Source organism: Kogia breviceps, chromosome 3 (genome assembly GCF_026419965.1).
Source record: "Kogia breviceps isolate mKogBre1 chromosome 3, mKogBre1 haplotype 1, whole genome shotgun sequence".
Classification (NCBI taxonomy): domain Eukaryota; kingdom Metazoa; phylum Chordata; class Mammalia; order Artiodactyla; family Physeteridae; genus Kogia; species Kogia breviceps.
In genome coordinates this window covers 173,153,061-173,181,050 of record NC_081312.1, presented here as the reverse complement: position 1 = coordinate 173,181,050, position 27,990 = coordinate 173,153,061, and the positions used below count along the sequence as shown (strand labels likewise).

Here is a 27,990-nt window from a genome sequence, read left to right as displayed (position 1 = left end):
ATTTACAGTTGAAAACTTAAACACAAAATCTTGGCTTCTGAGTCTGCGATACTTCCAAGGTCTTTCGAGCAAATGGGGCAGCAGCAGGCAGGGGAGCAACCACAGGGGCCAATCCAGCTTATCTTACTCAAGAGCATCACCGTGAGCAAGGCAAGGCCTGCCATGGCAGATGTGGAGGGTCTGATTCAGTCTTCCTCGGGACTACATCTCTCCACACTGTGAGATCACCACAGGCAGCGTGGGTTTATTGTTGGGGCCTGTGGGAACATTCTCACTCTTTCTCATCACCAGAAGTCCATCAGTGATTTTTCCAAACACCACGTGCTTCCCATCTAGCCAATCACATTTAGAGCAGGCGATGAAAAACTGGCAGCCATTGGTACCGGGACCACTGTTTGCCATGGAAAGCAAGCCTGGAGCTGAGTGTCTAAGCTTAAAATTTTCATCTGCAAATGGCCCCCCGGTAGATACTGGCGACTCCAGTACCATCTCCATTAACAAAATCTCCACCCTGAATCATGAAATCTCTTATGACCCTGTGGAAGGTGCTCCCTTTGTATCCTACTGGAACCCCATCTTTTCTGAATTCTCCACTGCAGAACTGCCGGCTAGTCAGATGTCCAGACACTCAGGCATACAGATGAACAACGTAAATTGACACGGGAACAGTCAAGAATATTCAGAGCGATACCCAGAGGAATCAGATCTCAAGGGCAGTGAGTGAACGGACTGAGGTAGGCAGACGATTCCCTGTTTGTTTTTTTTTAAATGTGATGCAATATGTCTCTCTTTCAAGATAGCAAATTCTCCCTTCCTCAGAGTCAGCCTTACTTAGCTGGGCTCTACATTCTCTATAATTTCTACCTGTCTCTCACTCTAAAATAGAAGGGTGCATAATGACTATCAGTTGAAATGCCCTCAATCTCTTTTTTTACTTTCATTCCCCCCCACCCCCGCCCCCAGATTTTCAAGGTGCTGTCTATTTGCATCTGAAAGTTTTACAGCCTGTGAAATGTAAACGTACTCAGAGAACAAAAGTTCCCTGAAAGTTGTCAAAATGGCAACCACAGATACAGCGCCTCTCAAGTCAAATGAAATTTTCTCATGGTATTTGATAGACACTGTCTGTCATTATATCACTTCTGTTTGCTTTTTGTAGAGCTGTGTAAAGAATAGGTTTGGCATTTCTTTATTTTTACCCTTTCCAACAGTTTATTCTACAGACATGATTCTCTTGAGAGTCATTACTACCTATTTTTTAAAACATGTTTTTCAGCTGAATGTCTCATTTCAGTACTATTTACTATTACCAAAATTTTTGCTGCAAGATTTTCCCCTCAGTATGCAATGTTCTGATATAAAAGTGAAGCTTCTAGTTGTGACATGCCAACACAGGGTAGATTCATCTTATTTTGAAAGTTTCTAATTTGCTCAGAAGCAAGAATGTCTCAATCACACGAAGATGAAATATGAATGGAATTGGCTGGTTCTTCCTATAAGTATAGGAATTTCAAAGGACTCTGTAGTTCTTAATCTTTATACTAAAAGAACACTGAACAACATCTTTATGTGTCTTTTCTTGTCAAGATGCCTTTGGAAACATTATTGGCTTAATAGCAGTTCTGTAACTTGATTTCATTTGCCAAGTTGAGATTAAAAAGTAAAATAAAAATATAAATCATAAACCCTTTTCTTTAAGTAAGTGAGATATGGTAAGAACTTTGATTTTGTTTGATCCATTATATGGAAAGCAGATAAGAAGAGAATATTTATTTTTATGGAAACAGAAAACGGGATTATCATATTCTTTTAATAAATAAATAGCAGAAACTGTGGGCTGGATTTCCCACTAGTTAAGCCTGCAGGTACTGGAGGCTTTGATTCGAATCCTGACTCTTCCACTTATTAGGTGTGTGACCTTGGGCAGCCTATTTAAATTCTCCAGGACTCAGTAGCAATAAGATAATTATAGTAGGTACTTTAACCTCATGGGGTTGCAATAAAGATTAAACGATACACTACATGTAAAGTGCTTAGAACACAGCTGCAAATTATTGTTACTCTCATGAAAAATTTAAAGAATAGATATATGATTTTAGCAGTGGAAATAATCATTTAATAATTGATTAAATAATCAATCACAAGTTACTGATTGGATAACTATTATATAGAAGACACCATGTCTTGCATCTGGATGTTAGGGAGGTGGACAAGTTATGATTGGGAAAACATGAAACACACCCAAAAGACTCTAAGAAAAAAAAGCTAACAATATGTACTATTTAGAAGATAAGCTCTGGGTCAGACAAGCTGGGTTCTAATCCAAACTCTGATACTTGTGAGCTTTATGACTTTGGGCAAAACACTAAATCCCCACTGTCTCTCATATTCATCATCTATCAAGTGGGGATGATAATAATAATAATAATAATGATATACAGCTCACTGGGGTTACTGTGAGCATATAATACCAAGTATTGACGTAGATCATAATTGCTATGCAGTTCAACAGATAAAAGATGGCTTAAATTTGGTGGATACAGAAAGACTTCATAATAGATGGTAGATTATATTAGTATATTAAAGAATACAGTGGAGATGAAGTAGGCAAAGAAAGTTGTATAGGAGTGGGAAAAGATTATTCTAAAAAAAACAATGGGCGAAGACTTCTGGTTTCCACTCCGGCATGTAAGGAGTTTCGAAAGCATCAGTTTCATCTTCACAGCAACAAAAACTCAAAAAACTCTTCTTAGATCCTTCAGAGAATAGACATCACAGGGGAAATTGCCGCCCCCAAACTGAACAGACAACAGGCAGATATAGACACTGACAACTTAGCGAAGCAGAAACTTGGGGAAAAGAATGGGGGCTGGAGCCTGTACTGGGTGAGGAAAAGGTAAACTGTAATTAACAAATTGCTGGTGGCTCAGTGTGGGAAAGCTGGAGGGATATGAACTCCAGGGGGACCAGTCTTAGGGCCACCCCAACAATGTTACCTCCAGGAGCCCTACCAAGTTCTCACGGTGAAGACTGGAGAGAAAAATCTCCTCTGCTTCTTACAGGGAGAGGGGGAAAAGTAGCCATTTGGAAGTGTGCCTAATTTTCTTGGCAAAATCTCGATTTCCTATCTCACCTAAGGGGTCTGCGGTGGGGTCGGGTAGGGTGAGAGTAGTCACAGTGAAAGGACGCAGACTCACTAGAAGACTGAGCTCAAACCATAGGACTGTAGAAGGCTTCCATTCCCCTGACCTTACACTCAGCACCTCTCCACCCCATCATCACATCCGTAGGGCTCCTACATACTAACAGGGAACTGTACTGAAAGAGCATCATCTCTCAGACCTTATTTAAGAAGTTTGGGACACGAAGATACAAGGGAGACAAAAACAAGGACACCAGAGGAAACTTTACCTTCTGTCATCTATAGCTGCAGTAACTAGTAAACACAACCTTACTCCTAGCCAGATAAACAAAAAACCTTATACTACAGGCCTGCTTACCTTGATTCCTTCAAACCAATTCATCATGTCCATCATTGACACAAAATGACAGGTCATACTAAAAAAATGATATGGCCCAAAGTTGACATTTATAATACCCAAAGCATATTTGAGGGACAAGAACACAGTTTGTAGAAGAATAATAGATGAAATCAGAAATGCAATTTGGGAAAGAACATAGGATGACTTTGAAGCCAATTAAAAGGCAATGAAGAGCTTCTGATGATTTGGAGACCAGGAGTCATTATTTAGGGATATTAACCCTGCATCAATGTGAAGAGTGGCCTGGTTTAGGAGAATATTTGCATGGAGATGAGTTGCCTTGACATGTGCAATATTCCAGGAGTTAACCAAGATGACAGAGGTGGAGATGCAAAGAACGAAAAGGATATAAGTTGAGAATGAAGAGGTGACAATTTGCAATTCAGAGAGAATTAACTGTGTTGATGATAATGTCAATAACCGAAATAATAAAATCAGGAGTAGGAGATTCTTTCTTTCTTTTTTTTTAACATCTTCACTGGAGTATAATTGCTTTACAATGGTGTGTTAGTTTCTGCTCTATAACAAAGTGAATCAGCTATACATATACACGTTCCCATATCTCTTCCCTGTTGCATCTCCCTCGCTCCCACCCTCCCTGTCCCACCTCTCTAGGTGGTCACAAAGCACCGAGCTGAATTCCCTCAGCTATGCGGTTGCTTCCCACTAGCTATCTATTTTACATTTGCTAGTGTATATATGTCCCTGCCACTCTCTTACTTCGTCCCAGCTTACCCTTCCCCCTCCCCGTGTCCTCAAGTCTATTCTCTATGTCTGAGTCTTTATTCCTGTCCTGCCCTTACGTTCTTCAGAACCTTTTTTTTAATTTTATTTTTTAGATTCCATATATATGTGTTAGCATACGGTATTTGTTTTTCTCTTTCTGACTTACTTCACTCTGTATGACAGACTCTAGGTCCATCTACCTCACTACAAATAACTCAATTTCAATTATTTTATGGGAGATTCTTTCTTAAAGGAAGGTAAGTATGAGTCTGAATATGTGACTTGGAGATACCGGCAATTGAAAATATGGGACAAGGTTGTGGAAATAAGAGCTACATAAATGCAGGAATGAGCAAATTTTGAGCACTGAGAGAATAAAACCTCTAAGTAAGCAAAATATGTAGGAAAAGACATAAAAAGGTCAAAGTCAGAATATTGGGTGAGACTCACAATTAGGTCTTAGAAGGAGAAAGAAAAAGCACAAAATATGAATATAACATTAGGGGGAAAATCACAGTCCACTGTACTGAAAACACAGATGAACACTTCAAGAAGGTGTGGATTGATCAAATGCAGCATTAGAAGAATCAGGTCATTATGATTATGAAATCAGTAAAGTCCTCAAAGACGGCTAGAATACAAGCTCCATGAGGGTCAGGAATGTATTTGATAAACAATTATCTCTACAGTTTTACATCAGTGACCGAAAGTCAGTGACCAATAATTATATGTTGAAGAAATAATATTTTTTGCAAAAGACAGATTGTAGGGAGTCAAAGAAGATGTGTGTAGTGAGGTAGGGGACACAATGTGTGGGAAATGGGAATTGGAGATTAAAAAAAATTAAAAAACAGTAATACTTAGATGGGAAACAAAGTTAAGGTTAGGTAGTTAGGTATTTCATTTTGTTTGTTTTTTAAGGTAAGAGAGAATTGTGATGCTTGAAGGCACAAAGTAGTGATAAAGAGGCAATTTAAGGACACACAAAAAAGGAAGTAAATACAAGGAGACAAGGTTCTGAGAAGATAGAAAGGGATAAGCTTAATGGTTCATTATTTTATTGAGAAATAAAGTCTGTAAATAAATAAGCATTTAGTAAATCCCTTTTAGAGAAACTATGATTCCTGGATACTTGTAAAATGATAACTAACCAGAAAGATTTTCAGATTATTCATTCAGGGTTTAAGGATTCTTTTAGAATCCTTGCCCTACAGGATTCTAAAAGACTTGCTTCATTCACATGCCTTTCACTGAACACCATGTCTCACAGATGATACCTCCTGGCATTTCAAAAAAAATAAAGCATCATCTGGGTCCTACCTGAAACAATTATTAAGTATTCCTGGAAGTATTTAAGTGAACACAGACAAAACAAAGACAAAGAAAAGAAAAACAGAAATTAAGATTTTGTTTCTCCCCAGAGGCAGAAAAACGTGATATAAATTGGTTGGGGTATTGATTCAAACAGTACATGTGGGGACTTCCCTGGTGGCGCAGTGGTTAAGAATCTGCCTGACAACGAAGGGGACACAGGTTCGAGCCCTGGTCTGGGAAGATCCCACATGCCGCAGAGCAACTAAGCCCGTGTGCCACAACTACTGAGCTTGCACTCTAGAGACCACGTGCCACAACTACTGAAGCTCGCGCGCCTAGAGCCGTGCTTCGCAACAAGAGAAGCCACTGCAATGAGAAGCCCACGCACCGCAACGAAGAGTAGCTCCGCTCGGCGCAATTAGAGACAGCCCACGTGCAGCAACAACGACCCAACGCAGCCATAAATAAATAAATAAATAAAACACAAATGGTACATGTGGATGATTGGTAGTGGTTCAAGGTTTGACACCAGCATTGCTTTTGGGCAACAAAATGGAAATCACTGTCAGATCATGAGAGTTTTTGAAGACACATAGAGGACTTATAAATGATCTGGGCTTGTTCTTGCTGTCTAAACATCACCAAAGTCAAGTTTACCCTTTGTCTCAGAGTAAAATAAGGAAAAGAGGAATAACCCTGGCTTAACCACTCACTTCATGAAGAGAACTGCCCTTGTTTTCACTTCAGGAAGATGACGTGAGAAAGAGAATTGCCTTTATTCTAACTGTGGTTGACAAACAAATGATGAGTGTCATTCATTGCCTTTTTGCAATGGTTTAGAGAAATCTAAACCTGCAAGACATACTCTGAGATTTATCAGCCAAAAAAGTCTCCTGTTTTTTTTTTTTTTTTCCCTTGGCATTGCTGTATATTTGGAGTGGAATGTTTGTAGTTCTAAAAAGTAACACAAGACAAAGAGAGTAGAAATGATACTGAACTGTGGTCAGAAAATGGCAACTAGAGTAAATAAGAAATACAGAAAAAAGTACTTGTTTGCTTTGAGCTATTTTATACTGATGAAATGCCATCTTCCAACATTTTTATGTTTTAGAAGAGAAACTACTGAGTAATCACTTATCTGATCATAACATTTTACATTTCATATTTATTCTCCCTGTGCACCCATTTCCTCTGCTGTAAAACTTCAAGGCATTGTGAGGATTAAACAAGAAAGCCAGAAGAAAGCCAGGGACCTGGTGATCAGCACTCAGTGAATACCAGCTACATAGACACAACAATTTTTGACAACAAGACTTGTTCTATTTAGTTACATTTAACAATTATCAATTTTTAGTAGTAAAAAGAAATAAATGATAACAATAAAAAAACCTCTCTTCATCTCTACTGTATGAAAGTAGACTCTTTAGTACTCTTTCATTCTAAAGTATATAATTACTGACTTAATACATTTTTAGAAAATATCAGAGCCAAACTACTTTTACAAGATGATATTAAAGGTTACCAAAAGTTATAATAAAGCCAGAAAAATATGTGATGCTATTTATTATTACTCATTTTATCCTAATATTCTATGTCTCCTTTTACCTAATGCTTATATGTTTTGGGGACATCACAGGAGAAAAGTAAAGGGGAAAGAAAAAGGAGGTACAAATAGCAGGAAATGAGAAAAAACACTAATATTTATAATTTACATACATTCTATAATGCATAACTTGAGCATAAAGAAAAATACTGACCATGAAAGAAAGTTAGAATAACTACATAAACATTTTGTAGTTATGCTAAACATAAAGGGATCCGTCTAGGCCAAGTCAAAGAAACAGCTCTAAAATTAAGAACAGAGAAAGCTTTCAAAAGAATCTGAGATAAATTCAGAGATCCCACATGATACCAGATCCAATTATGGGGATAATGCTGTCTAATTCATTGTTAAAGCAGAGCATCCAAAGGAAATCAATTTATATGACCAGTAAAGGCCCAGGTGGCCGCGCTGGCCACGCGGATGATCATGCTGATGGTGATAGTTGTGGTGATGGTTGTAGTGGCGGTGGTGTTCGAGATTCATGATGCAGTGCTTGCCACTATTTTCAACTCAATTCTGTAGTAAGACAAAGTTCTTCCTATTCAAGAAGCTTCAGAATATGGCTGTCTAGTAGTGAAGCAACTAAATATCGTAAGGAAAGCATCATTCTGCCAACAAAAATTATTGCATTATATAGTACTTAAGAAAAACTTTTAAGGTGATTACTTGATAATGTAGGTCCTATAAGAATTAATACACAATGTATACATACAGATCTGGGATCGTTTTGTATAGTGAGTTATGTAGACAAGACCTGTCCTCATAGGGATGTTATCACACAGTCATAACTCTTGTCCAACTGGTATTTCCCAACTCTGTCATTTCATAAAAGCAATAGACTATCAACTTTGAACCTTAACTACATATTAGAAAAAAAAACATATAGAAGACAAATGAAAGAAGATATGGAAATAAAGAAATAAAGAAGCAGTATTTTTAACATAGCGACTACTGATAACACAAGAAAAACTGCATAAGGTTTAATTATTAGGATGTAATATACACAATATAATACTATGAAGATAATCACCCCACTTTATGTTTTATATGTTCTTTTTTTTTTCAAAGTACCTTTTGCTTAAAGTAGACTTGAAGTTAAATATAGATAATTTTTGCAGTTTCTAGTGGCAAATGTGTGAATTCATAAGCAAGAGATTGCCCATCTTCGAAGATATCCAGAGATGGATACTTTTCAGTATTTCTTTAGTCAATTCAAGTGGTTCTTTTTCACTTGAGAGACAAGAAAGCCTTCTCTATGTATGCAATGTAATATTGAACAGAACTGTCCAACAGAAACAAACAGTGAGTCACATATGTGGTTTTAGAATTTTTAGCAACACATTTAAAAAAGTAGAAGGAAATAGGTTAATCTTTAGTAATACGTTTTATTTAACCCCATGTTCCCCAAATGCTATCATTTCAACATAGAATCAATGCACAAATTATTGAGATATTTTTAAAATTCTATTTTCTTTCGTACTCCATCTTCGAAATGCAGTGTGTATTTTACACTTAAAGCACATCTCAATTTGGACCAGCCACATTTCAAGGATTCAACAGTTCCATGTCACTGGTGGCTACCATATCAGACAGTGTAGGCTATAAAAGAAAGCCTTTTCGTCAGAGAGTTCAATATTCCAATACCCCTCCCACAAGGGTATTTACTTACCCTTGTGGCTTGGTCAAGTTTTTTAACCTTTCTAAGAATTTAGTATCTTCTACACCACAATGTATTAAAAGGATGAAATAAGATAACAGATGCAAATCTTTTACCTTTTCTGACTCTTAGGAAACATTTCCTAACTAACATATGTTAGTTCTCTTCTTCTAAATCCCTCTGAATTTTCTCCTTATTTTTTTTGAAAAAAAAAATCCTTTTGTTTGGATTTTCGTGAATGGATAAGAACAACAACTATTCAACATCCATCCACAGCCCTTTAGGAAACAGCAATGCAGGCACCCTCATTCTAGTGGCTAAACAGAAAAATGTCTAACTTCTAGCACCTTCTCACCCTTGTAACTCCTAGGCTACTCTCCACTGGTTCCTGGTTCCTGGTTGATCCTTCTTTGAAGGCTCCACTTTTCCTTATTTTCCTCATAGTAATTAACTTCCCAGAAACTATACAAGCTTTTTATTTATAATGCTTGATATTGATTTTCTATTCCCCTCTGCTACAATGTCAGCCACATGACAGCAGAGATCCCTTTTTGATTTATTCAACATAAATTCCAAATAACTAGAACGGCAGCTAGCAAAAAATGGGCTCAACGACTATTTGTTGAATGACTGAAAAAACACTTTTTCACCATGCCAACATAATTCATTTTATTTGGGCATCACGCACGTGTAGAAACTCATTCATTTAGTCACATGCGTTTTTAAAGGGGTGGCTGAAGCATCACACAAATCCGAGCTGCTTTCCTTTAACACTCTTCTCAGACTTTAATGTGATGATGATGATGACGACGACGGCGAAGAGTACTAGTATGTCAGTAATTAACTTCCCTCGAGGCATCCAACAAATTCCCATTTTAAGCAGAAATTTGCTGTGAACCAGTACCATAATAAATTCCAGTGTATTGTTTAAGGATCAGAAAAAATAAAAGAAGTAGATATTTACAAATCATATACGTTGATTCTCTGAGTATCATTTGAAAATCTAGTGAAGAGATTATTTTTATTATTATTTTCATGTGTTCATTTCTACCTTGTGTACAAATCCCTTAGTGTTTTCTGAATATCCAGTTCTTATTTCATGCTAGATGTCATACTGCCAGGGCTTTTTCACTTAAGTTGCATTCACATTTTGGGGGAACTATTTTTAAAAACATCTTTATTTTGGGAAATTTCAGATTTATACCGAAGTATAAAAAATACTATAATGAAATCCCATCTACCCAAAACCCAGCTTCAAAAATTTCAACCCATGAGCAGTCTTGTTTCCTCAATATTACCACCCACATCCTCAAAACCACTAGATAACTTGAAAGTAACCCTAAATATTAAATTCCATCATCTTTATATACTTCAGTATATATTTCTACAAGATTAGAACTCTTTTTTCATAACTATTATATCACATTTAAAGATGAACTATACTTCCTTACTATAATTAAATATTTAGTCAGTAGGAAACATATTTTATATGTTAATACAAACATAAGTATATTTATTGGAACATATATGTATACATGGGAATATATATATATATTCCCAACTTTTTATGTAATGTTGCACATAGAAATGATTATACTCCTACAGCATGCTGCAATAAATGGAAGAGGGTAATTGCTGTTTGCTTTCAAATCAAAGTCTTCCACATGGGCAACTGATTGGCAGTTTTCATCCTAAGCACATGACAAGTTGGGTGATACAGGACTCTAAAGGCTCAACAGTAAACAGACAGAGCAGTAGCTTTCTAAAGAGCGATAAGAACACATGACAAATGTCTACTACACTGAGTTATCTATTTCCTCCAGGGATAACTGTTCTCTTTTCACGTCCTTATCTTTTTCTTTCATGACATTGGTTTTCTTTAAATGCCTGATAATTCTTGGTTATCCATTTCAACTTTTTTTTTTTGTTTTTTTCTTAAATTTTTATTGGAGTATAGCTGATTTACAATGTTGAGGTAGTTTCAGGTATAGAGCAAAGTGAATCTATTAATACATATACATAAATCCATTCTTTTTTAGATTCTTTTCCCATATAGGCCATTACAGAGTATTGAGTAGAGTTCCCTGTGCTATACAGTAGGTCTTTATTAGTTATCTATTTAATATATAGTAGTGTGCATGTGTCAATCCCGATCTTCTAATTTACCCCCACCCCTTACTGCCAGTAACCATAGTTTATTTTCTACATCTGTAACTCTACTTCTGTTTTGTAGATAAATTCATTTGTAGCCTTTTTTCAGATTCCACATATAAGTGATATCATATGATATTTGTCTTTCTCTGCCTGACTTACTTCACTCAGTATGACAATGTCTAGGTCCATCCATGTTGCTGCAAATGGCATTATTTCATTTCAACTTTTGAATGAAGGCCTTTGTTGCTTAGTATATAGGTAACAGGAAAGAATTTCCGCTGCTGTTATACAGAACTGTTTCCCCACCGAGCTCTCCTTTGATTGGAAGAATGAAGAGAAGGTGCTGGACAGGTGGGTTGGACATGTAGCCACAAAGACGTCCCTATGGGGCAGTAGTTCTCAACCTCGGATACACATTAGAAACTTATGGGGAGTTCTTAAAAATCTTGCTGCCCAGGCCACAGCATTGACCAATTCAGTCAGAATCTTTGTGGGTGGATCCAGATATTAGTACTTTGTTTAAACTCTCCAGCTGATTCTAATATTCAGCCAAGGTTGAGAACCACTGTCCTTGGATGTGAGACCAAGGGGTCGGCAGGCATGCAAACTGCAGTGCTCCAATTTTTTATTCTTGGACAGTTATCTTTATTTCCCCCTGCAAACCTATAGTGTTGATCCTGTGCAGCCCCATTTACGGCCTTGTCTCTTTTTCAGGATCTAATTATCTCATGATAATCCTTTCCCAGGCAGGCAGATGCCCAGTTTTCTTTAGATGACGGTACTCTGATTTTATCCTGGGAGAAAAAGCTACTTCTGTGAGCAGCTGTGTCTGAAACACTGGTCCTGGCAGGGAAACACGAAGGGTGGGGCCGGGTCCCCAGCTCAGCCAGGTGTTCTGAGCACTGTCCCTCAGTCAGTCACTCTCAACAATTCTTCATAACATTTCTCCGTATTTGTATTAGCTCGGGCTGACATAACAAAATACCACAGACTGGGTGCTTCAACAACAGAAAGTTATTTTCTCACTGTTCAAGAGGCTCAAAGTCCAAAATCAAGGTGCTGGCAGGGTTGGTTTCTCCTGAGGCCTCTCTCCTTGCTTGCAAATGGCCACCTTCTCTGTGGGTTCTCACAGGGCCTTTACATTGTGTAGGTGCCTCCTGGTGTCTCTTCCTCTTTTTATAAGGGCACAAGTTCTACTGGATGAAGGCCCCAAATTTATGACCTCACTTGACCTTAAAACCTCTTTAAAGGCCCTTTCTCCAAATGCAGTCACATTGGGGGTTAGGGCCTCAACATCTGAATTTGGGGGGGGGGGACACAATTCTGTCCAGGACAGTGCTTTTGATTTTAATCTTAGAATATTTGCGTAGCTTCCTTGGGAAGATCTACAGTGAACCATGTTTCCCTAGGATGGGATTTCTGCTGTTTTTACTCCATTCGTTTTGATCCCATCAGCTTTTTTTATTCCCTTCTGGAATACCTCAACCATTTCTGGTCCAAGGATTGGAATTTTAAAAAATGTGTTCCAGTACAGTTATTATCTCTTTCTGCATGTGTATGTATGTGTGCATGAGTGTCTGTGGACGTGATCAAAGTGAGTGGTCTCATAAACATGTGATCGAGGGCTGGCTTTTGTGTATAACACACCATATCCCTGACCAAGCCTCCACCCTCCCTACTCTATCAGAGAGCAGGGTGAGATGCTGATATAAATCTAGAAGGAATAGAGGTTAAGTGGCCCCAAATATGGATGCTAAGGAGATTCAGACAGAGCTGTATAAGGATGAAGGAAGATAGTGATGTTCTGGGAACGGGCTTGGATGAGGCTCCAAACACCAGGGGTTCGTTTCTGGCTTGGTTACTCCGTATACAGGCTCAGAGAAGACCTTTAACTTCTCTTGTTCCTCATCTCTAATGCAGGAATAATAATATCTGTCCTGTCTGCCCAATAGGAAGTACAGTTATCACGCGTTAGCCCGCAGGGCTCTGTCAACCAAGTACCAAGTAAGTTCTGTTTGTTGAACACTTAATACTTTAAACTGCTGTCATACACATTAGAGCATTAGTGTCACTAAGATTGTTTGCGGGTACTTTTTGACCTTGGGCTGTGAACACAGAATTGCACAACGGTAAGCATGTGGGTTATATCAGGCAGCATATTCCATTCCAGTTACCTTCCAAACATTTACTTAATTCAGTTCCCAACACATTGTGTGTGGTGTTTAGTAGGCACTCAGGAAATATACGTTGCCTTAACTAATCCAAAATATTTGCAATAAATACAGAAGGAGATAGATCCAGGTCACATGAATACACAAGTATTCATCAAGTGCTACTCAAGTTTAAATGCCGGAGAGAATATAAAAATAGCAAAAGATGTGACTTCTGCCCTATCGGAGTTTACAATCTAATTGTGGAGATGGTTAATTTATGATAACATTAAAAAGAAAATAAAGTTATGAGGGAAGGGAATAAAAAAGAGACAGCAGCCTTTTGAATTTTACCCCTGTTAATTCATGTCACGCAAATGTCATTCTTGCCATTAAATCCCATATATACTAAGCCCAAACACTATTTATTCATGTGCAGACTGGAGAGTGGATTAATGCTTGTAGTTTCTCTCTTCAACTTTGGCAATGGCTCCAAAAAGACTCATAAATAGGCCTGTGATGGGCATTGAAAATGCCCTCCTTATGTATCTAATGCTTCATCTCGGTAACAATAAGTGAAAAGATCCATAAATGTAGCTTTAATTAACAGCGATGTTGTGATGCTTAGAAACAGACTGTAGGCTCTTTGAATCTGCTGGCCTTCTCATAAAGAATTTTGTTTTTTCCCAGAGGGTCAACATTAATTAATGTCCTTATAATCTATTTAGCAGCCCATTGTCTCAGTGATGTCTAAACAAGTTTAGTGAGCCGTAGTGCTGTAGCCAGGACGATATAATCAGAGTGCTTTGAAAAGAGCACTCTTCAAAAATATACTGTCTTGTGTAGTGATTAACAGGGAGGATAATAAAGTATTCTGTCAGAATGATTAGTTTTCCTTATCTGTGGGTGACATTACTTGTATACCATATTGCATAAATTAACAGATGGAAAACTTTCCATGTGGTCTTTAATGAACTCACACGGTTCAAAATAAGAAAATAAACACAACTATTAATAGTCCTTGATTGTTGCATTAAAAGGTATCGATAGATTACTTATGTTTGTCTTTTGGGACAATGTGTGGAAACTTTCTCATGTCCATCGATTATACTTCTACTTTTTCTTAAACTGAGCCTACAATACTTTTTGTCCCATTCGTTGTATTATACAAGCAGACGTGCTCGGTAATTTTCAAATATTGTCTTAAGAGAAGGAAAGATTGCTGCAGATGTTATCAGAAGAACCCACCAGCATTTGTTATCTAGATGTTTGTTATAAGATGTCTGGATCTTAGTAGGAAATAAATATTGGTTTATTTCTCACAGTTTCTTAAGGAACAGAAACTAATATTTATCCTTAGGAACTATCAGAAAAGTAAAAAAGTTCCATCTAAATGTACATTGATTACTGTGATGTTTAATATTAGGAAATAATTTAAGAATTTACCATGAGATAATTTGATTAATTATGGTACATCCAACAAGTAGAATACTATGATATAATAAAAACTATGTTGCTAAACATATTTCATAACATAAACTTGTTCACACTATGTTTTTTTAATTACTAAATCAAGTAGAAGCTTTCTTTTTATTGGCCAATATGTGCATTAAGAAAAATGGCAGGATACACAAATACGAAGCTTAAAGGTGGTTATATTACTCTACTGGAACAACTAGGGTTTTCTTTTTTCTGGTTATTTATATTTTTAAAATTTTAGAAAAAGATGTATTACTCAGTAATGTAAAATTGATGAAAAGAAATACTGAAGAAAAAAATAAATATTAAAAGAGTGAAATACAATAGTTCAGGCTTTTTAAGGAGTAAAACTTAAAAATATCCACCACATTTTCCACACACACGTAAGTGTGCTACCATCATGTACGTTAGAGTTTCTTTTGAGGTGTGATTCCTGGTTTCAATTATGTTCTTTTTCTTTTTGGATTTATTCCTCCTCTCCTCTACTCCAACCTTATCACCCATCCAAGTAATTCATGTTAATAAACGAGTATGTATCCTTTTTCATCCTCTTTTCCACGTTCACATAGTTATTCTGGAAATATCTAGGTATGGAGTTATACATATGCACAGATGGGGGGGCAGTCGTTGTTTGTTTTAGAAATATTAGATCACACCATACCATCATTTTGCATGTTTCTTTACTCCTTTTAGAATATCTTTTGGAAATCCCTGCAAATCAGCTGTATGGCACTAAACTCTCTTTTTAGTGGCTGCATGATATTGTGTGTTGTGGACGTAACCAGTTATATCGGCAGTTCCTCTAGGTTCTCAATTTTGGCCCCTTGGGGATAGTTGTCAATTTCTGAAGACATTTTGAGTTGTCAGCACCCGGGAGAGGAGTGATGCTGGTTATCAAGTGGGTAGAGGCCAGGGATACGGCCAAGCATCACACAGCGCACAGGGAAGCCGCACAACAATTAATTAGATTTCCCAGAACATAGCTAGTGTCCAGGCTGAGTCACCCACCAGGCACACTCTGATCTCAGGGTGTTTGGCACTGGCTGTCCCTGGGGCTGGAACACTCTTTCCTTAGATACCTACCTGTGTCACTCTCTCACTTCCATCAAGTCATTTTTCGAATGGCATTTTCTCAGTGCAGCCTATTCTGACCAGCTTATTTAAACTGCCATCCTCCTCCAACCCATCCCCTGGCCTTCCGGATCCTACTTCCTCTATTCTTTCTTTCCTCTCTACTTCTAACAGGCCATATCACTTATTTACTTATTATGTTTATTTATTATTGTTTCCCTCCGTCTAGAATGTGAACTCCACTGTGGCAGTGATTTTTGTCTGTTTTATTCACTAATGTATCCCCAGGACCTAGAACAGTGCCTGGCACTTAATAAATGAATAAATAAAAGAACAAAGGAATGAATAAATGATTGTATGAATGATGCATGTTCATTTTATTTCTTTTTTTTTCAACTGCAAACAATGCTGACGTAAATATCCTTACACACATGTACTTATGTTTTGGTCCTTGTATTACTATGTGGCCAGAATGCTTTCCAAAACAGAAAATTTCCCATAACCATGAATGAGTATCCTTCTGTTCCCCCCCATTCCATCTCTCAATCATCTGTAAGTGGCTTTTGAAAATCTCTTCCCATCTGATTATTTTAATTTGCATTTTTCTGATGAGTTGTGAACTTGAGCATCATTTAATATATTTGTTGATTATTTGAATTTGATCATCTGTGAACTGGCTAGGCAAATCTTTCCTGGTTGTTAAAATTGCCATTTCTAATAAGTTTGTGAGAGTTATCTGTATATATAGTCTACCTGTAATATGTAAAGAAAAAAACTTCAAATCTATTATATGCCTGTTGATTTTGTTTATGAAATATTTAGATCATAGCTATAATTTTATATCTGGGCTTTCGGAAGTTAGATACCACCTTTAAATTGTACATAGTTTACCCTATGTTTTCTTGGTAAGAGTTTTATTATTTTAATTTTTTACATCTACATCTTTAATCCATCTGGAATATATGTTGTATATAAAATATATAGAAGAAAAACTGGAATTTAATTTCATTTCCTTCCAGGTGGACAAGCAGCTATGCCAGCATCATATTAAATAATGCAACTTCTTCCCACTGAATTGGCCTTTGTTATATACTAACTCCTCCTAATTACTTACCTAAGTGTCTTGATTCTCTGTCTTGTTCCATTAACCTATAACATGGTGTATACTAATCTCATTTTTTTTTTTAAGGAAAAAAAACTTGATGAAAGGTAGAAAAAATACAACTTGACAGGTCAAAAGGAATAGAAATATTCAATCTGAAGCTGAATTAGGAAACAGCTTTAAAATAAGAATTAACCTCTATGCTGTAATTGAATATCATGATATTTTCAATCTGCCTGGAATATATAAATGCTAAAATTACTGTTCTCTTTTCACTGGACATAAAATGGCGGAGCCAAACTTGTATACTTTTTCTATGAAAACTTATTTTAACTCCATGTGTTCTTGTTCTTTTTCACTGTTCTGTGCCTCAGTTTTTTTGAGGAGGTATTAGCTAGGGTTCTCCAGAGAAACAGAACTGATAGGATGTTGTGTAAATATAGCAAGGCATTTATTATAGGAACTGGCTCATGTGATTATGGAAGCTGACAAGCCCCACTTTTGCAGTGTGGGCAGGCAGGCTGGAGACCCAAGAAAGGCAACAGGGCAGATATAGTCCAAAGGCAGGCTGTTGGTGAGTTACCTCTTGCTCAGGGAGGCTGGTCTTTTTCGTGCTATTCAGGTCTTCAACTGATTGGATGAGGCCCACCCACATTATGGAGGGTAATCTGCTCCAAGTTCACCAACTTAAATGTTAACCTCACCCAAAAACACCCTCCAAGTTGACACTTAAAATTCACCATCACAAATATTTAAGATTATTTTTTTATCCCAAAGGAAAGCTAGATTTTATCCCTAAGAAAAGTTTTGTTCCTAAGAAAAGTTATCACTGAAAAAAGTTATTTTTAATTCCTAAGAAAGTTAGATTCCTAAGAAAAGTGTTGAGTATCAGGCAAGATTTCAGGGTAAAAGTAAACAAGAATACAAGCTTCCTTCTACTCTGACTCTATTAATTGGAAAACCATTTAAGATTACATTGAGCTCATGTCACAGGCAGGAAGCAAAACTTGTTCAGAGTTTGCTGATGCTCATTCTTTTTATCACCACTTACCTTTTAAATCTCTGCCCCTGTACTTCAGAGGGTCTGGAATGAAATCGGTGGCAAGCTAGCGATCATCGTGGCAGCATGCCAACTGTATACCTTTGCCTACTCCATGCATTAATCTGAATGTTCCCTACTTGTCCCTGCCCCAGTTGGGAACTTTAAGGCCACCTTTAGGGTAGGGTAAATAAAATCTGAGTCTCTTAAATAGAGTCATTGATTTCCTTGTTGTAGCAATATCAGTTCTAGGTCTGTTAAATAATTCAGGGGTTAAATGGAAGGAACTAACTCTCTTTTCATAAAGGCTATTGAGCTCTACCCCCACAAAGACATAAGGAAGGTGCTCTGACATTCACTCAAATAGTTAAAGCAAATTTCCAGCCCAGTGAACTACGTGGCCTATCTCTACTGTACTTACCTGGTGTATGATCAAGGTCTGGACTCAATGCTTCAGTAGGAATTCTGCTGCCAATGGCCCAATCCAAGTCATCTTGAGAGTCTTGAGTAAGACTGCAAGCTGTGGTCCAACTTCCTGAAGTTATTTCAAAATTGCAGCTTCCTGTTGTGCTTGTATACTGGCCTAAGGAAACAAAAATATTAATGGAATGTTGTGGAAATGTATGTCACACTTGATATTATACTACATTTGTGATGATTTAAAATTAGTATTTGCATACTCTATTTAAAAATTTAAAGAACCAGGGTATTTGCACTCATTGGAAATATCAGTTGTACACTGAAACTTTTTTGATCACAGGGTCTAGAAGCAGTGCATGAATACTGTCATTTAGCCATTAAGGACTTACATGGATTGACTAATAACATTTTAGATGACAGATAAAACTGTATCTACACATGAACAATGTATAAAACATTATGATAATATAGATTATTCAGGTCAAATAAATCAATAACTCCAGTTGTCTGGATGTTTAACTCCGGCCCTCTGTCCACTCTGGTATTTGAACAGCATAGACCATTAGAGAGGAAAAGTCATTAACTAAAGAAAAGGTGCCTTTGGTAGAAGTAGTAAACCATATAGGATGCAAACCCTTTCCTCATTCCATACCCATTACCCACGTACAACATTTCAGAGCCAGTCACTAAATAATGAAAGAAGTTCTCTTCTAAAAGTGTTGATTCATAACTCATTAAAAAATTAAGTTGTTCACAATGAGAAAAATTACTAGATAATAACTGATTGCCTACTACCTAGGCATCTGTGAAAAGTGCCTTCATAATACCCTGATACTGCTTTCATTTTTCTTTCATTTTCTTTTTGCATAGCAGTTATTATTTTTGAGCATTCACTGTAAAAACTGTGTTATAGAGACAGAATGAATTATTGGATGGTTTAATCAGTATGAATCAACTGAGATTGTCATTGACTTTTTTTTTTTTAGAAAGATGAAGTTTGTATTATTTTTAACGTTTCTTCTCCAGATGGTGTCTTGTTCATAACTTTCTCTTAACATAAAACTATTATTAGCATATATAGAAACTTTGTGAGCAAGGAAAAACTTGCTGTTAAAATGGATGCCAAACATTTGGCGAAAAGAAGCTTTAATATTTTTATAGAAAATTTTCTGGATCTCTACGAGTATTTTCATAAAATCTCAGCATTTTACTTCTCTGGCATGATTGCATCTTATCCTTATCCCTAAAAACTAGAATCGTTTTTAATTATATACATTTCTTCCATTCATTCTACAGGACTTATGCTCCATTGGTTTTTATATACTTATTTATGGGCTCTGTATATCCTTTTTATGCCGTGCTTATACATAGGTTTATATCACGCTTATATAATATGGATAAAAGTGAGGAAAGTGGTTCTCCAGGTGGTTAGTTAACACAACCGCAAACATGTAGAATCTTCCAATGTTACAAACAAGATAGCCATTGTGTGTTTGTTAGAATGATGTCACACACAGGTTCTATAGTATTTCTGTGTAACTGACTCCCTGACACATAGGCCCTACAATAATTATTCCTTTTCTATTCTCTGTGACCACTCTTGTCCTCCCTCTTCCACCGTATTTAATATATGACTTTACCATTGACTCTAAAGATATCTACACAATCAGGATTCATTCTCTTACATTTCAGCCTCTCTAACTCAAATTGTATCACTTTTACTTTTCCCTTTTCTAGGGTTAACCTTAGTTTCTGGTCTCAACTGCTTACAAAACACTGTTATTAGCATTCCACAGCTGCATTTATTTCAAAGTTATACAACTTTTCCACATCTTTCAATCACACATTCTCTACTAATTCCTTTCTTATATTGCAGAGTTAGCTGGGGTGTCCCTCTTGTTAAAAAATTACATAATTAAAAAAAGTCTCACTCTATGTATCTTCACTCATTCTTTCCCGTAGCCTTTCATACTTTTGTGCAGATGACCTACAAATCTAAAGCTACGATGAAATACAGGTGTTTATCTACAAATGTCTGTTGAACATTCCACTTGGAATATGCAATTATCACCTCAAAACCAACAAGCCTAAAATGAACTCATCATTTATCCCTCCAAATGGGTTCTTCTCTCTGAGATTATTGATTAATTTCATAGCATGAATCTTCTCTCTCTTTCTAAAGATTCAAACTATGAAGTTATCTTTGATTCTGCATTCTTTATTTCCATATCTAATCTATCACCAACACCTATAGATTCTCCCTTCGAGAACTTGTTTAGTTCATTCCTTTCTTTGCAGCTCCATAGTTCCTGTTCCAGCTTCATTGGTTCAAGCCCCTGGTTTATGTTAAGAGCCTCTTTCTTTAGTGTAGCCTTCATCCTATCAACCTTATACACCCAAACCACATTATTAATCTTTAAGACTGCTCTCATGTTATTTCCCTTGCTCGAAATATTCAGGTGTTCACATTATTTGACAACGCCCTCAAAACCTCTAGCCTTGAATACAATAACCTTTCTGTTGATGCAATGTTTTTTTTAAGCTGAAATCTGTCTTGTCTCCAAAACTGCCTCTACTTCAATGAAATTTTTCAGAAAAATTTCTTTTGAATAAAACTGACTTTTTTCAACTTTTATGTTGAAGTACTTCTCTCTCTCTCTCTCTCTCTCTCTTTTTTTGCATATGTTCTCTAGCAATTGGTTGCTCATTTGTCAGTCCTTCCTTCCCTCTCTTGTTCAGGACAGAACTGCAGTTTTATCTAGGAATTCAATTCACCTTCTTTCACTCAGATATTTGTTTGAAGAGTGAAACGGCCCCCTGTAACTCCAGAGGCGGCTCATGGTTTATCTAAGCAATCATGATGCGATGTTCAAACTTCCCTTGTCTTGACTGGTTTAAGATAGTCTCGGGATGCTTTTCTAGACAATGAGACTTACTAGGGAAAAGACACCTAGGAAAAGGTTTCTTTATTCTCAAAAATAAATCAAAAGGAAGAAAACCTATTTGTCCTTTCTCAGGATATCATTGCAAAGATGCGATGCTTGGGACCAAAGAGATTCTATGGGGAGCTGACTTTATAAGAAAATCCATTATCTGAAGGTGGCAGAACATAAAGAATGAAGGAGGGCATATAGTTCTATACGTTTGATGACAAAAGTTACTAAATTAACCAACTCTAGAGCTCCCTTGCTTTTGGACTTCTTGCTATTTGAGAGAATACATTTTCCTTATTGTCTGTATCAGTTAGAGATGCATTTAGTTTCAAGTAACTGAAAACCCAAATAATAGTAGCTTAAACGGCTACTATTCATTTATCTCCATTAACAATATGTCAGGAAGATGTCCATTTAAGGTCGGCATTGTGAGGGTGGTTCAGATGTGTGGTTGTGAAGCACATATTTTCCATCTTTCCTTTCTGTCATCTTGCCATCCTCATGTTCATTCATGGTTGCAAGATGCTGCTGCACCTTCCAGCACTGAACAATTCAAATATTCAAGGCATTGAAAGGAATGGGAAGGGGAAAGAAGAAAAAAGCGTTTTCCTATTCTGGTGCTTTTTCTTTTTGAAAGTGATACCTTCCCCAAATTCCCACGTATATCTCACTGGCGGGCGAGTGCTCACGGGCGCCTACAAAGAAGTTTGGAGAAGATGGTACCTGTGGCTGGTCATAATGTTGCCCTGGATAAAACTGCAGGTCTGTTTCTAAGGAACAAAAAGAAATGGATAGGCAACAAGCAGGGACTGCTATGATGTCTACACCTGTCAAGGTTGGAATTTCTGTTACAAGTGTATAAATTAATGTATATTCTCCATTCCATCTAGCAAATAATACTCTTTTTTTTTTTTTTTTCTGGTACGCGGGGCTCTCACTGTTGTGGCCTCTCCCGTTGCGGAGCACAGGCTCCGGACGCACAGGCTCAGCGGCCATGGCTCACGGGCCCAGCCGCTCCGCGGCATGTGGGATCTTCCCGGACCGGGGCACGAACCCGTGTCCCCCTGCATCGGCAGGCGGACTCTCAACCGCTGAGCCACCAGGGAAGCCCCATACACTTTCTTGAATGTCCAACTTATGTACTATCTTTCTCTTTCCAGAACATGTCAGTTCTCAGGGTCTGTGTGTGTTTTATACCAGTAATCAGAGTTATTACTATTCGTTTGGCAACTTATTACTTCTTTATTTTGCACTGCCACCTTAATTGTTGTTTACCGTTGAACTACTGTAAACATTTCCATGTGATCAGGTATTATTATTGAACTGCATTACATAAGCTGTGATTCCATACTAATTACTGAATGAGAGATGATACGAAGACTTTGTAATGTTAATATTTCTTGATGATTAATATGTATCAATATTTTCAAAATGGCTATTGCTCTAGAAAAAATATTTTCCAAATTGTGATCTTTATTATGACCCCTTGAATGGATTCAAAGCATTACTAACACTGTTTTAAATGACTGGCATTTTTCCACTGGTACAATATTCAGCCATATTGTTGTAGGTCAGTATAAATATTAATCAACTCAGTTATATTAAAGCGATGCCTCCGTAATTAATTATTTTTAATTCTCCCATCCACATAGCAACCTTATTTTGCCATACCATGATATTTAACATAGAACTATTAAACAGTTTCTCCTCATTGTGAAATGCCTTTTTGGAAAGCTGCGCTGAGAAGGATTTTGGAGAATCTGAGTACAGTGGGGAAGAGTGACATGACTGACTAATGATGTTCATCACTGTAAGATGCAGGAGAGAAAGTACCCATCCCATTCCGTGCATCCCTAGCCTAGAATACAAGGCACACTTACTACATGTTTTAGGTAATAATCTCCTCCATGAAAAAAAGAGCATATTTTCTAACTTAACTGTTTCTTTTCAAAAGAATTGATCTTCTTTGTTACCAACCATGCATTTTTGCGACAAGAGGTAGCGATGCAAAAGAAGAGTTTATCTTTGCTCATAACCTAAGGTAAAAATTTAGTCATGAGGAATAGCTGCATTTATTGTCTGATAAGTATAAAGGACATGTAAATAAGGCATTCACAATGACTGACAAATTTCAAGAGAATATAAAAATAATGGCATGGAAGAAGCTAACATTAATCCTGAAAGACTGAACAAATATATTCTTTACATTATTTCATTTAATTCTCAAAGCACTCTGTATGTTACTATATGTACTATACAGATAAGGAAATTGAGCCTCTGAAAATTTAACTAATTGCCCAACAAATGATGGTCAAAGTCAAAATGAAGACTTCAGTTTAATAACCCAAAGGTCAATTGTTTCCTTATATTTCTCCAAAGGTCACTTTGAAAATGTTGTAATTTATTCTATTATCCACGATAGATTCTCTGCCTGCAGGAGTCCAGCCCTGATGCCTCCAATATATCCAAAAGACCATCAATATAAAATGTTGATGGAGTCAATTTGTAGCATCAGTAAGTCACCTGTATATCTCTGTGTGCTGTGCAATGTTCCTTTTGGAGACGAACAAAATCTATCAAGAAGGTTTAAGAAAAGTGAATATTTCATTCGTTAACATATTGCTTTTATTTTAATAAATTCAAATACTTCTTGCAGTTGTCCATCAAAGTCATGGGTAACACTAATAGACATGGATATGTAACTGACTTCAGTTTCTGATAATCAAAACTGCCTTTGTGTGTTTTATATCAATACCTCAAATAGCTGTGGGAAAAAATAAAAATCATATAAGGTACTCTGAGAAGAAAAATGAGTGAAGCAAAAAGAACATGGGCAGCATTCACATTTGAAAAACCAAAACACCTGTAACTCTTTTATGTTTTTAGGTCTATTTTTATATTTCATATACAGATGTACATACACACACAAGTATTTTTCTTCATATGTACTCCCCACATAAGCTGTGATAACCTTATTCCTGATAGCACTTGTTACACTTAAAAAATAATCAGGAATCTTTTCATTTACTAACTACCTTTTCAAAAAGTGAAGAACATTATATTTAATACATTTTTCCCTCTAGTTTTACTTTTTTCCACAGTAGAGAGTGAATTTCTGAAGCCTAACACAATGTCTTGTTCACTTTTATATACCCAATGTTTAGAAAGTTGTTCCTAGCCCTACTAGGAATAGGAATAAACAGAAGAGTATAATTTTTATATAAACATTTTCAATATATGTACATTTTTACATGAGAGGAAGATATTTACTGTCTGTAATAAGTTTTCTATATGCCTGTGATAGCTGTCCTTCTCACGCCACTGGATTATGTATGTCAATGCCATCACAGTCAAATTATTTTTTCTTTAGAACCTTCACAAATCTGGCCAAGTTTTTAATGTTTTACTGGTGATTATTAAATGCTCTATTTGTTATGTCTTGTGGGGAAAATGGTGATTTCAAAATGCTTCAGAGCATTGTTTTAGAACTCCATTGAAATCAATTCCTAACAGTCAATATAAAAAATATATATATATTTTTTGGTGCACTTAAAAGAAGCTAGAAATAACACTAGAGAGTATTATTTAATGTATTATAAATTTCATTTGAGAATATATATATTATAAAGGAAATATTTTATGAAATTAAGATTATAATACTGTAGTATTCAAAATACAGTTAAAAAAAGGGCCAATCATTTTCACTTTCTTCTTTGCTTGACTTAAAATTAAAAGATGGGATGAATGTTGAGGACAATATGCTAAGTAAAATAAGCCAGTCACAAAAAGACAAACACTCTGATTCCACTTACACGAGGCACCTAGAGTTGTCAAATGTATAGAAACAGAAAGTAGAATGGTGGTTGTCAGGGGCTGGGGGTGGGGAGAATAGAGGGTTATTGTTTAATTGGTACAGAGTTTCAATTTTTCAAGATAAAACAAGTTCTGGATATGGGTTCTGGATGCCCTCTAAGGGAAAAACCTTTCTGATGACACGCAAGCTGGCCTTAAGTGTGCGCTGTGGTGTTGGCTGCACAACGATGCAAATATACTTAATGCCACTGAGCTGTACAGTTTAAAAGGTTAGAATAGTAAATTTTATGTTATGCATATTTTATGTATACTTTACCACAATTAAAAAAAACAGCGGTGCTCGCTTCGGCAGCACATATACTAAAAAAAAAAATAGCGAATGCAAGAAAGAGAAATGAACACTTCAGAAGCAAACATCCGGAGGAATAAAAATAACACTGAGCTAAAAATAAACATTTAAACGTGCCTTGTGTAGTACGCCTTCCCTGTGCCTGTGTGATATTTTCCCACTGAGCGCAATGGAGTCTCTTCCCTTCCTCTCTTTGAATCTAGGTTAGACTTTGTTATTTGAATGACAAAGAAAGAAGAGCCAGGAGGGACATGCTGGAACTTCTGAGGCCGAGTCATACAAACTCTTTGCTATTTTTCCTCAGGCTCTTGGAATGTTTGCTCTTGGAACTTGCTGTGAATGAAGAATGTTGCCTGCCACAGCAGTAAACAAAGGACACTGTAGCTGTCAGCCACTGCCCCCGCCCCCAACGGTGAGCCCTGAGGGAACTCTGGGTAGAAACGACAGGATGCCAGCCATCAAGCCCTCAGCCACTGCAGCACCCGCATCGGTGCACCCTGAGGGGATTTAGGATGGGAAAAACCTGGATGCTGGCCCGAGCTAGCTAAGGTGTATAGCAAAGCAATGACGTCACTGATCGCCGGCTCTTGCATCTTCCCAAACACAGAAAAGCAGTAAATTCCGTAACTTGAGCTATCTGGTTTTCTTTAATTAACAGTAATCTTTTGGTGTTTGGGCTCCCTGGTCTTTGCTGCAAAACTCCTGTATATCCTGGCTCCCCCCACCTCCCTCTTGGGAGCAGTTCCTCAGAGGGATCTGAGAGGCTGCCTCCTGGGCTTAAGTCCTCAGAAAGTCTGCCAATAAAACACACTTCTTAACTTTTAGGTTGTGCATTCTTTTACAGTCGACACATGGTAAAAGCCAATCCCATGTAAGATGTCTGACTAACCTGTGATAGCCCAAGCCACAGGGATTGCCCTGGAGGTTGATTCCATGTTGATCCAGACAGAGAAACCAAAGAGTACACGTGTGCCAAACATGTAGGGGATAAAGGCATCTTGGAAGTGATCCTCCAGGTCCAGCTGTACCAGATTGAGCCATGTGGATCAGAGACAAGCTGCCTAGCCAATTCCTTCCTTCATGAATGATCCACAAAATTGCCAGCAAAATGAAAATTGGCCACTAACTTTTAGGGTAGTTTGTTATGCTGCAAACATTAACGGCAACAGGCAGCCTGTATGGTATCAAGATTCCATATGAATGCTCATCAGTAAGATATATGAAAAAAAAATTCTTTGGATTTAAATATGTGTTCATATTTAAAAATTACACACTTGGCTTTATACATGAATTTAAAAATCATCTGAATTAAAATTTGAATAAAAAAAAACAAAGTGGTTCTTGTATTCCTCTTTTTCCAGGGCAATGTAATGATTAAAATTAATCATTAAACTAGTATTTATTCAAAGTGTTCTTTTTTCACCTCATCTATAAAATCAATCATTTGGGGGGAAAAAGGAATGGAATCAGTAATGAGAACTGATGAAGAAATGTAGGCTCTGCTAGTTCAGTTTCTGACAATTTTAACCCTGACTCTGCACAGAGATGTATATAATGATACGATGGGAAATTTCTGTAACATGATTTGCTATAGATTTGTTGCAGTTTTTAGTCTGGGGGTAAAAAGGATGGAAGGGCTGCCATTTAAATATTTGCATAGAGAAGTTGGAAAAATGTTTTGTCTATTCTAAATCTACTCTGGTGCATGAAAAGAACATTTCTTTTCAGTCATCAATGCCAATAAATTACTCTGCTAATAAAAATCTGTGAAAATCTGTGCTGAACTGGCAGCGTTAGAACAGACAAATACACTTACCACAGTGAGTTTCATCAGACCTATCAGAGCAGTCCGGTTGATAGTCACAGACCAGGTGGGATGCAATACATTTCTTGTTGTGGCACAAGAAATCAGTGGCTTCTGGGCAAATCTCAGAAGTCTCTCCCACTGGGGGGAAAACAAAATAACAAACACAAACATCATTTGGTAATACTTTCATCAAATCTGAATACTCCTTTTAGTTCCCACACTATTAGATAAGTTAAAGATTTTAATTGTTGTCCAAGGTAGACTTGTAGACAACTCCCCATCTCTCAGTCCCACCTGGAACTGTTCAACAAGTAACATAGATCGTACTTCCAAAATATCTTTTAATCAGTCAAGGGCTGACCATCGTCTATTACATAAACCCCAACTCCCAATCAAGGCATTAAAAATATTTTGGTTTTTGGCTCCAGCTTAGTTTTCCAGGCTCATTTTCTGCAACTCTTCTCTTAAGCACCTGCAGGTAAACTATATCCTAGGACTGAGGGCTTCACAAGTATGCCACTTAGTCTGCATTTTGCCACGTGTTTACAAATGCTGCTTCCTTTACCTGTACTGACCATTCATCCCCTCTTGTGGTCTTGGTGGTCTGTTCAACCCTAGGACTCAAGGAAACAACTTCTCTTTCTACCCTTGTCTTGCCTTTCTCTTTGCCATCCAAGCCTCTGGTCGGACATTCCCTATTTCATGCTGCCTAAGGATACTTTTATTCCTATATTAAAAGCTTACCATCTCGTATAAGAGCTGTTTACACTTCTGTCTGTCCTCCCAGGCTCTAAGCTCCTTTGACACAGGAGTTTCTGCTGTGTTTTCTTG

General features: G+C 37.0%; 1 protein-coding gene and 1 pseudogene across 1 annotated transcript in view; both read right to left on the bottom strand.

Annotated features, from left to right (window-relative positions):
- MALRD1 (MAM and LDL receptor class A domain containing 1) overlaps nt 1–27,990 on the bottom strand; it is a 628,554-nt gene that overhangs the window by 157,815 nt on the left and 442,749 nt on the right. Inside the window, exons 30-31 of the mRNA XM_059059255.2 lie at nt 27,169–27,297; nt 18,259–18,420 (exon numbers count right to left, since the gene is read on the bottom strand). Coding sequence (XP_058915238.1) covers nt 18,259–18,420; nt 27,169–27,297 — 291 coding nt within the window. The remainder of the gene's footprint in view (nt 1–18,258; nt 18,421–27,168; nt 27,298–27,990) is intronic.
- On the bottom strand, nt 150–3,421 carry LOC136793736 (peptidyl-prolyl cis-trans isomerase H pseudogene; annotated as a pseudogene).